Source organism: Salvelinus alpinus, unplaced genomic scaffold, assembly GCF_045679555.1.
Source record: "Salvelinus alpinus unplaced genomic scaffold, SLU_Salpinus.1 scaffold_45, whole genome shotgun sequence".
Classification (NCBI taxonomy): Eukaryota; Metazoa; Chordata; class Actinopteri; order Salmoniformes; family Salmonidae; genus Salvelinus; species Salvelinus alpinus.
Window position 1 is genome coordinate 159,733 of NW_027255986.1, and position 13,153 is coordinate 172,885.

The 13,153-nt window shown below is 37.2% G+C and overlaps 1 protein-coding gene across 1 annotated transcript in view; it reads left to right on the plus strand.

Moving 5' to 3' along the window:
• LOC139567135 (isocitrate dehydrogenase [NADP], mitochondrial-like) overlaps positions 1-13,153 on the plus strand; it is a 131,729-nt gene that overhangs the window by 51,385 nt on the left and 67,191 nt on the right. Inside the window, exon 7 of the mRNA XM_071388618.1 lies at positions 8,346-8,497. Within this exon, the coding sequence (XP_071244719.1) occupies positions 8,346-8,497 (152 nt within the window). The remainder of the gene's footprint in view (positions 1-8,345; positions 8,498-13,153) is intronic.

The following is a 13,153-nucleotide window of genomic DNA, read 5'->3' on the forward strand; positions in this document are numbered from 1 at the left end:
TATAGTCTATTCACCATATTATACCTAACTAGATATAGTCTATTCACCATATTTATACCTAACTAGATATAGTCTATTCACCATATTTATAACTAGATATAGTCTATTCACCATATTATACCTAACTAGATATAGTCTATTCACCATATTTATAACTAGATATAGTCTATTCACCATATTATACCTAACTAGATATAGTCTATTCACCATATTTATACCTAACTAGATATAGTCTATTCACCATATTATACCTAACTAGATATAGTCTATTCACCATATTTATAACTAACTAGATATAGTCTATTCACCATATTTATAACTAGATATAGTCTATTCACCATATTTATACCTAACTAGATATAGTCTATTCACCATATTTATAACTAGATATAGTCTATTCACCATATTTATACCTAACTAGATATAGTCTATTCACCATATTATACCTAACTAGATATAGTCTATTCACCATATTATACCTAACTAGATATAGTCTATTCACCATATTTATACCTAACTAGATATAGTCTATTCACCATATTATACCTAACTAGATATAGTCTATTCACCATATTTATAACTAGATATAGTCTATTCACCATATTTATAACTAACTAGATATAGTCTATTCACCATATTTATACCTAACTAGATATAGTCTATTCACCATATTTATAACTAACTAGATATAGTCTATTCACCATATTTATAACTAGATATAGTCTATTCACCATATTATACCTAACTAGATATAGTCTATTCACCATATTATACCTAACTAGATATAGTCTATTCACCATATTTATAACTAACTAGATATAGTCTATTCACCATATTTATACCTAACTAGATATAGTCTATTCACCATATTATACCTAACTAGATATAGTCTATTCACCATATTTATACCTAACTAGATATAGTCTATTCACCATATTATACCTAACTAGATATAGTCTATTCACCATATTTATACCTAACTAGATATAGTCTATTCACCATATTATACCTAACTAGATATAGTCTATTCACCATATTTATAACTAACTAGATATAGTCTATTCACCATATTTATAACTAACTAGATATAGTCTATTCACCATATTTATAACTAGATATAGTCTATTCACCATATTTATAACTAACTAGATATAGTCTATTCACCATATTATACCTAACTAGATATAGTCTATTCACCATATTATACCTAACTAGATATAGTCTATTCACCATATTATACCTAACTAGATATAGTCTATTCACCATATTTATAACTAGATATAGTCTATTCACCATATTATACCTAACTAGATATAGTCTATTCACCATATTATACCTAACTAGATATAGTCTATTCACCATATTATACCTAACTAGATATAGTCTATTCACCATATTTATAACTAGATATAGTCTATTCACCATATTTATAACTAACTAGATATAGTCTATTCACCATATTATACCTAACTAGATATAGTCTATTCACCATATTATACCTAACTAGATATAGTCTATTCACCATATTATACCTAACTAGATATAGTCTATTCACCATATTATACCTAACTAGATATAGTCTATTCACCATATTATACCTAACTAGATATAGTCTATTCACCATATTTATAACTAGATATAGTCTATTCACCATATTTATACCTAACTAGATATAGTCTATTCACCATATTATACCTAACTAGATATAGTCTATTCACCATATTATACCTAACTAGATATAGTCTATTCACCATATTTATACCTAACTAGATATAGTCTATTCACCATATTATACCTAACTAGATATAGTCTATTCACCATATTATACCTAACTAGATATAGTCTATTCACCATATTATACCTAACTAGATATAGTCTATTCACCATATTATACCTAACTAGATATAGTCTATTCACCATATTATACCTAACTAGATATAGTCTATTCACCATATTTATAACTAGATATAGTCTATTCACCATATTTATAACTAACTAGATATAGTCTATTCACCATATTATACCTAACTAGATATAGTCTATTCACCATATTATACCTAACTAGATATAGTCTATTCACCATATTTATAACTAGATATAGTCTATTCACCATATTTATACCTAACTAGATATAGTCTATTCACCATATTATACCTAACTAGATATAGTCTATTCACCATATTATACCTAACTAGATATAGTCTATTCACCATATTATACCTAACTAGATATAGTCTATTCACCATATTATACCTAACTAGATATAGTCTATTCACCATATTTATAACTAGATATAGTCTATTCACCATATTTATAACTAACTAGATATAGTCTATTCACCATATTATACCTAACTAGATATAGTCTATTCACCATATTTATACCTAACTAGATATAGTCTATTCACCATATTATACCTAACTAGATATAGTCTATTCACCATATTATACCTAACTAGATATAGTCTATTCACCATATTATACCTAACTAGATATAGTCTATTCACCATATTTATAACTAACTAGATATAGTCTATTCACCATATTTATAACTAACTAGATATAGTCTATTCACCATATTTATAACTAACTAGATATAGTCTATTCACCATATTATACCTAACTAGATATAGTCTATTCACCATATTATACCTAACTAGATATAGTCTATTCACCATATTATACCTAACTAGATATAGTCTATTCACCATATTTATAACTAACTAGATATAGTCTATTCACCATATTATACCTAACTAGATATAGTCTATTCACCATATTTATACCTAACTAGATATAGTCTATTCACCATATTTATAACTAGATATACTCTATTCACCATATTATACCTAACTAGATATAGTCTATTCACCATATTATACCTAACTAGATATAGTCTATTCACCATATTATACCTAACTAGATATAGTCTATTCACCATATTTATAACTAGATATAGTCTATTCACCATATTATACCTAACTAGATATAGTCTATTCACCATATTATACCTAACTAGATATAGTCTATTCACCATATTATACCTAACTAGATATAGTCTATTCACCATATTATACCTAACTAGATATAGTCTATTCACCATATTATACCTAACTAGATATAGTCTATTCACCATATTATACCTAACTAGATATAGTCTATTCACCATATTATACCTAACTAGATATAGTCTATTCACCATATTATACCTAACTAGATATACTCTATTCACCATATTTATAACTAGATATAGTCTATTCACCATATTATACCTAACTAGATATAGTCTATTCACCATATTATACCTAACTAGATATAGTCTATTCACCATATTATACCTAACTAGATATAGTCTATTCACCATATTATACCTAACTAGATATAGTCTATTCACCATATTTATACCTAACTAGATATACAACTCTATTCACCATATTTATAACTAGATATAGTCTATTCACCATATTATACCTAACTAGATATAGTCTATTCACCATATTATACCTAACTAGATATAGTCTATTCACCATATTATACCTAACTAGATATACAACTCTATTCACCATATTTATAACTAGATATAGTCTATTCACCATATTATACCTAACTAGATATAGTCTATTCACCATATTATACCTAACTAGATATAGTCTATTCACCATATTATACCTAACTAGATATAGTCTATTCACCATATTATACCTAACTAGATATAGTCTATTCACCATATTATACCTAACTAGATATAGTCTATTCACCATATTATACCTAACTAGATATAGTCTATTCACCATATTATACCTAACTAGATATACAACTCTATTCAATCTGTATCGCCTGATAGAGCACTGGAAATGTAAAGGTGATTTCCTGTTGAGACGACATCTGCAGCGATTACCGTGAATGCAGTCTCTGCTAACGCGGGAACATTGCCCTTAAATTTCCTTACCGTGAATGCAGTCTCTGCTAACGCGGGAACATTGCCCTTAAATTTCCTTACCGTGAATGCGGTCTCTGCTAATGCGGGAACATTGCCCTTAAATTTCCTTACCGTGAATGCGGTCTCTGCTAACGCGGGAACATTGCCCTTAAATTTCCTTACCGTGAATGCAGTCTCTGCCAACGCGGGAACATTGCCCTTAAATTTCCTTACCGTGAATGCAGTCTATGCTAACGCGGGAACATTGCCCTTAAATTTCCTTACCGTGAATGCAGTCTCTGCTAACGCGGGAACATTGCCCTTAAATTTCCTTACCGTGAATGCAGTCTCTGCTAACGCGGGAACATTGCCCTTAAATTTCCTTACCGTGAATGCAGTCTCTGCTAACGCGGGAACATTGCCCTTAAATTTCCTTACCGTGAATGCAGTCTCTGCTAACGCGGGAACATTGCCCTTAAATTTCCTTACCGTGAATGCAGTCTCTGCTAACGCGGGAACATTGCCTTTAAATTTCAATCTAAATCATTAAATAATTGTATTTGTCACATGCGCCGAATACGACAGGTCCTTACCGTGAAATGCTTACTTACAAGCCCTTTTAACCAACAATGCAGTTAAGAAAATATTTACTAAGTAAACTAAAGTAACAAACTATATAAATAAAAATACAATAAAATTACAATAATGAGGCTATATACAGGGTGTACTGGTACCAAGTCAATGTGCAGGGGTACAGGTTAGTCAAGTTAATTTGAACATGTAGGTAGGGGTGAAGGGACTATGCATAGATAATAAACAGCAAGTAGCAGCAATGTAAAAACAAAGGAGGTGGGTGTCAATGCAAATAGTCCTGGTGGCCATTTGATTAATTGTTCAGCAGTCTTATGGCTTTGGGGTAGAATCTGTTAAGGAGCCTTTTGGACATAGCTTTGGCGCTCCTGTACCGCTTGCCGTGCTGGTGACGTGGTAAGGTTGGACCCAGGTGCAGAGAAGAGACCAAATGAGGAATCAGTTGTTCAGGATAAACATATTACTTTACTGAGAAAGAGTAGCCGCAGGATCACAGTATACTTGAAAAAATAACAAACATTAAGTCTCAAACTCACTCAGGAAACAAACGTACACGGTAAACCATTCAAAGCAAATGTATTTATATAGCCCTTCTTACATCAGCTGATATCTCAAAGTGCTGTACAGAAACCCAGCCTAAAACTCCAAACAGCAAGCAATGCAGGTGTAGAAGCACGGTGGCTAGGAAAAACTCCCTAGAAAGGCCAAAACCTAGGAAGAAACCTAGAGAGGAACCAGGCTATGAGGGGTGGCCAGTCCTCTTCTCGCTGTGCCGGGTGAAGATTATAACAGAACATGGCCAAGATGTTCAAATGTTCATAAATGACCAGCATGATCAAATAATAGTAATCACAGTGAACAGGTCAGGGTTCCATAGCCGCAGGCAAAACAGTTGAAACTGGAGCAGCAGCACGGCCAGGTGGACTGGGAACAACAAGGAGTCATCATGCCAGGTAGTCCTGAGGCATGGTCCTAGGGCTCAGGTCCTCTGAGAGAGAGAAAGAAAGAAAGACAGAATTAGAGAGAGCATACTTAAATTCACACAGGACACCGGATAAGACAGGAGAAATACTACAGATAACAGACTGATCCTAGCCCCCCGACACATAAACTACTGCAGCATAAATACTGGAGGCTGAGACAGGAGGGGTCAGGAGACACTGTGGCCCCATCCGATGATACCCCCGGACAGGGCCAAACAGGCAGGATATAACCCCACCCACTTTGCCAAAGCACAGCCCCCACACCACTGGAGGGATATCTTCAACCACCAACTTACCATCCTGAGACAAGGCCGAGTATAGCCCACAAAGATCTCCGCCACGACACAACCCAGGGGGGGGGGGGGGCGCCAACCCAGACAGGAAGACCACGTCAGTGACTCAACCCACTCAAGTGACGCACCCCTCCTAGGGACGGCATGGAAGAGCACCAGTAAGCCAGTGACTCAGCCCCTGTAATAGGGTTAGAGGCAGAGAATCCCAGTGGAGAGAGGGGAACCGGCCAGGCAGAGACAGCAAGGGCGGTTCGTTGCTCCAGTGCCTTTCCGTTCACCTTCACACTCCTGGGCCAGACTACACTCAATCATAGGACCTACTGAAGAGATGAGTCTTCAATAAAGACTTAAAGGTTGAGACAGAGTCTGCGTCTCTCACATGGGTAGGCAGACCATTCCATTAAAATGGAGCTCTATAGGAGAAAGCCCTGCCTCCAGCTGTTTGCTTAGAAATTCTAGGGACAATTAGGAGGCCTGCGTCTTGTGACCGTAGCGTACGTGTAGGTATGTACGGCAGGACCAAATCGGAAAGATAGGTAGGAGCAAGCCCATGTAATGCTTTGCAGGTTAGCAGTAAAACCTTGAAATCAGCCCTTGCCTTAACAGGAAGCCAGTGTAGGGAGGCTAGCACTGGAGTAATATGATCAAATTTTCTGGTTCTAGTCAGGATTCTAGCAGCCGTATTTAGGACTAACTGAAGTTTATTTAGTGCTTTATCCGAGTAGCCGGAAAGTAGAGCATTGCAGTAGTCTAACCTAGAAGTAACAAAAGCATGGATACATTTTTTTGCATAATATTTGGACAGAAAGTTTCTGATTTTTGCAATATTACGTAGATGGAAAAAAGCTGTCCTTGAAACAGTCTTGATATGTTCGTCAAAAGAGAGATCAGAGTCCAGAGTAACGCCGAGGTCCTTCAGTTTTATTTGAGACGACTGTACAACCATCAAGATGAATTGTCAGATTCAACAGAAGATCTCTTTGTTTCTTGGGACCTAGAACAAGCATCTCTGTTTTGTCCGAGTTTAAAAGTAGAAAGTTTTCAGCCATCCACTTCCTTATGTCTGAAACACAGGCTTCTAGCGAGGGCAATTTTGGGGCTTCACCATGTTTCATTGAAATGTACAGCTGTGTGTCATCCGCATAGCAGTGAAAGCCAAAAAAAAGAAAACCAAAATAGAGACATAAAAAAGATATGTACGCATGACGTCGTCGATGCACTTGTTGATGAAGCCGGTGACTGATGTGGTATACTCCTCGATGCCATTGGATGAATCCTGGAACATATTCCAGTCTGTGCAAAACAGTCCTGTAACGTAGCATCCTCTTCATCTGAGCACTTCCGTATTGAGCAAGTCACTGGTACTTCCTGCTTTAGCTTTTGCTTGTAAGCAGGAATCAGGAGGATAGAATTATGGTCAGATTTGCCAAATGGAGGGTGAGGGAGAGCTTTGTACGTGTCTCTGTGTGGAGTAAAGGTGGTGTAGAGTTTTTTCCCCTCTGGTTGCACATGTGACATGCTGGTAGAAATTAGGTAAACAGATTTAAGTTTTCCTGCATTAAAGTCCCCGGCCACTAGGAGCGCTGCTTCTGGATGAGCATTTTCTTGTTTCTTGTTTGCTTATGGCCTTACAGCTCGTTGAGTGCAGTCTTAGTGCCATCATCGGTTTGTGGTGATAAATAGACGACTGCGATAATATAGATGAAAACTCTCTTGGTAGATAGTGTGGTATACAGCTTATTATTAGGTACTCTACCTCAGGCGAGAAATACCTCGAGACTACCTTAATGTTAGACATCGCGCACCAGCTGTTATTGACAAATAGATACACACCTACCTCTTGTTTTACCTGACATAGCTGTTCTGTCCTGCCGATGTACGGAATACCCAGCACACTGAATATTATCCGTGTCGTCGTTCAGCCATGACTCAGTGAAACATAAGATATAACAATGTTAATGTCCCATTAGTCTCGAACGGAGCTCATCCCGTTTATTCTCCAGTGATTGCACGATGGCCAATAAAACGGATGGTAGAGGCGGGTTACCCAGTTGCCGATGAATTCTCACAAGGCACCCTGATCTACATCCTTCTTTTCTTCATGTGAATGACAGGGATTTGGTCCTTGTCTGGGAGAAACATTATATCTTTCACGTCAGACTCATTAAATGAAACATCTTCATCCAGTTGGAGGTGAGTCATCGCTGTTCTGATGTCCAGAAGCTCTTTCCGGTCTTACGAGACGGTAGCATCAGCATTATTTACAAAATAGGTTACAAACAATGCGAAAAAACACACAAAATAGCACAGTTGGTTAGGAGTCTGTAAAACGGCAGCCATCCCCTCTGGCACCATGTTCTACCACGCTGAAATTCTGTGATACGGATTGAATAGAGGCCACAGTCTATTCACCATAAAAAAGACCACATAAAAACCATATAAAGTTATTGACATGCCAAAGTGGCTTGCCAAGGTAGACAGTACCGTTCCTTGCTGATTCCTCCCCAGTGTTAACAGTTAATCTAGGCATGCTTTAAAAGCTCCCCTGTGTTCTCTACAGGAACTACAAGCCAGAGTTTGACAGGCTGAAGATCTGGTACGAGCACCGCCTCATTGATGACATGGTGGCACAAGTCCTAAAGTCCTCCGGAGGCTTCGTCTGGGCCTGCAAGAACTACGATGGAGACGTTCAGTCTGACATATTGGCTCAAGGTGAGACCAACACTAATATATAATATATATATATAATATATAATATACTGTACTTATATTATACCTTTTTAGTTACTACATGACAGTACCAGTCAAAAGTTTGGACACCTACTCATTAAAGGGTTTTTCACGATTTTTACCATTTTCTACATTGTAAAATAATAGTGAAGACATCAAAACTATAAAATAACACTATTAAAATCATGTAGGAACCAAAAAAGTGTTAAACAAATCTAAATATATTTGAGATTCTTCAAAGTAGCCAACCTTTGTCTTGACGACAGCTTTGCATACTCTTGGCATTCTCAAAACCATCAAGCGCTATGATGAAACTGGCTCTCATGAGGACCGCCACAGGAATGGAAGACCCAAAGTTACATCTGCTGCAGAGGACATATTCATAAATGCTTCACAGAGTTAAAGTAACAGACACATCTCAACATCAACTGTTCAGAGGAGACTGTGTGAATCAGGCCTTCATGGTCGAATTGCTGCAGTGAAACCACTACTAAAGGACACCAATAATAAAAAGAGACTTGCTTGGGTCAAGAAACATGAGCAATGGACATTGGACAGATTTGGACATTAGATCGGCGGAAATCTGTCCTTTGGTCTGATGAGTCTAAATTTGAGATTTTTGATTCAATTAACCGTGTCTTTGTGAGACGCAGAGTAGGTGAACGTATGATCTCCACATGTGTGGTCGCCACCGTGAAGCATGGAGGAGGAGGTGTGATGGTGCTTTGCTTGTCACACTGTCAGTGATTTATTTAGAATTCAAGGGACACTTAACCAGCATTACTACCACAGCATTCTGCAGCAATACGCCATCCCATCTGGTTTGCGCTTAGTGGGACTATCATTTGTTTTTCAACAGGATAATGACCAAGGAGAGTATTGGAGTGCTGCATCACATGACCTGGCCTCCACAATCATCCGACCTCAACCCAATTGAGATGGTTTGGGATAAGTTTGACCGCAGAGTGATGGAAAAGCAGCCAACAAGTGCTCAGCATATGTGGGAACTCCTTGGAAAAGCATTCCTCATGATGGTTCAGACAATCCAAGAGTGTGCAAAGCTGTCATCAAGGCAAAGGGTGGCTACTTTGAAGAATGTAAAATCTAAAATAGATTTTGATTTGTTGAACACTTTTTTGGTTACTACATGATTCCATATGTGATATTTCATAGTTTTAATGTCTTCACTAATATTTTACAATGTAATAAAATTGTAAAGAAAACCCCTTGAATGAGTAGGTGTGTCCAAACTTTTGACTGGTACTGTATATACAGTAATAATATATAATGTACTGTATATACATACAGTAATAATATATAATGTACTGTATATACATACAGTAATAATATATAATGTACTGTATATACATACAGTAATATAATGATAATAAAACCATCATGGAATTGTTCAGTCTGACACACTGTCCCATTGTGAGACCAACACTAATATATAATATACTGTATATACATACAGTAATATAGTTATTGTGAAAACGTTCAGTCTGACATACTGGCTCAAGGTGAAAGCAGTAAACTGTACATACATATGTTCCATTCATCGACCAATATAATCTCATATTTTCTCTTAACTTCTAAGGGTTTCATGTTTTTATTGCTGAGGAAGGTCCACCTTGTATCTAGCAGGAGCCCTCTTAAAGTAGAATCAGAAAGTCTGGATGGGCCTTCAGAAAGTATTCACACCCCTTTTTACACATTTTGTAGAGTTACAGCCTGAATTTAAAATGAATACAATTTCGATTTTGTATCACTGGCCTACACACAATACCCCATATTGTCAAAGTGGAATTTAGTTTTTTGAGATATTAAAAAAAAAAGTAATTAAAAATGAAAAGTTTAAATGTGACTGACCAGCTCAAATCGGTCTTATGTAGCAAATTTTGAAGTTTTTTTTTTTACATTGGATAAAAGTAGAGACTCAGAGCTACAAAATGGTATAGCATACACTTCATCTGCTTTGAATGTTGATTAACTTGTAAACTCACTTTTGAGAAAAGGGCCTTTGAAAGTGTTGGTACCTACTGGAGAGCTCTCCTTTGTCTACACCCATTCAGCATTGTTCACAGTGAGCAGTGTAGTAAAGATGAAGACTAAAAGTGGTAGTAGCCTACATCAAGGAACAATTCCAGTTAAACAGAAAGTGTCCAGATAAAAATATGTTATAAATATTAGATGACACCCAGACACACTTGTCTAAATTGATGGGTCGTGTGAAAGAGCCAGGGGAACACTCAGACATGAGTTACAAACAAAGCATTTGTGTTTAATGAGTCCGCCAGATCAGAGGCAGTAGGAATGACCAGGGATGATCTTGATAAGTGTGTGAATTGGACAATTTTCCTGTCAAAATGTAACGAGTACTTTTGGGTGTCAAGGAAAATGTATGGAGTAAAAAGTACTTAAAAAGTAATTATTTTCTTTACGAATGTAGTGAAGTAAAAGTTGCCAAAAATATAAACAGTAAAGTAATGTACAGATAACACAAAAAAACTACTTAAGTCATACTTTAAAGTATTTTTACTGCCCAAAGGGTAGCCTTTCAAAGCATTTCATGGCTACAGACGTGAGTGCTATGGGTCAGTAGTCATTTAGGCAGGTTACCTTAATGTTCTTGGGCAGAGGGACTATGGTAGTCTGCTTGAAACTTGTTGGTATTACAGACTCGGACAGGGAGAGGTTGAAAATGTCAGTGAAGACACTTGCCAGTTGGTCAGCGCATGCTCGGAGAAGCTCTGTGTGTGGAGTAAATGTGGTCTAGAATTTTTTTCCCTCTGGTTGCACATTTAACATGCTGATAGAAATTAGGTAAACGGAATACATTTTCCCTGCATTATAGTCCCCGGTCACTAGGAGCGCCGCCTCTGGATGAGCGGAATACAGCTCATTGAGTGCGGTTTTAGTGCCAGCCTCGGTCTGTGGTGGTATGTAAACAGCTACGAAAAATACAGATAGTGCGGTCTACAGCTTATCATGCATGAGATACTCTACCTCAGGCGAGCAAAACCTTGAGACTTCCTTAGATATTGTGCACCAGCTATTGTTTACAAATTACAAATGTGTTACCAGAGGCTGCTGTTCTGTCCTGCCGATAGAGTGTATAACCCGCCAGTTGTATGTTCTTAATATCGTCGTTCAGCCACGACTCGGTGAAACATAAGATATTACAGTTTTTAATGTCCTGTCGGTAGGATGTACGTGTTTTCAGTTCGTCCCATTTATTTTTCAGTGATTGAATGTTAGCAAGCAGGCTGGAAGGCAAGGGCAGATTAGCCACTCGTCGCCTGATCCTCACAAGCACCCTGATCTCTTTCCGCGAAACCTCCATTTCCTTTTCCAGCGAATCACGGGGATCTGGGCCTGGTCGGGTGCGTTTTCGGTCATAAGAGACGGTAGCAGCAACATTATGTACAAAACAAGTTACAAACAATGCGAAAAAACGAACAAAAAAGCGTGGTTGGTTAGGAGCCGATAAAACGGCAGCCCTCCCCTCCGGCGCCGTTTTCGTCATCACTAACGTTACACACACTTCATACACATAAGTTAATGTTAGCTAGCAAGCCAGCCACCTAACCTCAGCTAACGTTAGCTAGCTAACAGCAAGCTTTAACTTGTGGTCTTTTGTTTAGACATATCACGTTAACGTTAGCTAGCTAAAAAATTAACTATAATATCAATCCATAGAGTAACTTTACTAGGTTCAATGTTAGTTAGCAAGCCAGCCATCAAACTCCAACTGTCTCGCTAACAGCAAGCTTTAGCTTGTAATGAAAACAACTTTCTGACAACATTAGAAAGGTATAATATCTGAATCTGTAGCTAGATTCTTACCTGTATATATGGATGAAAGCTTCACGGCAGACTGCAACCCCTTTCATCAGACATCCTGTGTTGTTTCAGTTTAGTTTGCACAGCTTGTTTGGCTCGTTGTGTTCCACTGATTTCAAAATGTGTTATTTTCAGAGTGAGAGAGAGTCAGCACGGCACGATCGTCCTCCAGAAAGTAGTCCATCACAACTTTTTCCCACTGACCTTTGTCAATAGCGCCTGATAAATTCAAGGCAGCAATGTTATTTAGAACAGTAGCAACATATTTGCAGTTCTCCATGGCTAAAATTATATCTTTCAAAAAAACTGCAGGAGAAAGGATTATCTACGCATTACGAGCAGCTCATTTTATAGACACAATATGCCACACCGCAGACCAATCCAAACTCATCTCTCGGCATGTCCAGCCCACTCATTATCTCAGCCAATCATGGCTAGCGGGTAGGTTGCTGTCTTTCTATGTGGCTAAACCAACTAGGCTCGTAATTTAACAATTTTTTTTCATATTTACAGATGACATACAACTTTGATATTTAGTTCGAGAAAGCATTTCTGCCAAAAAACACATTTTGATAAAAATAAATTAACTTTACGCTCAAAAAGACTCTCCTGTGAAATCGTGACTTGCGACATACGTCTAGTTTCCTGAATCGGATCACAAATGTCTTGAGTCAATAAGTATTCAAACCCTTTGTTATGGCAAACCTAAATAGTTCAGGAGTAGAAATGTGCTTAACAAGTCAAATAATAAGTTGCATGGACTCACTCTGTGTGCAGTAATAGTATTTAACATGA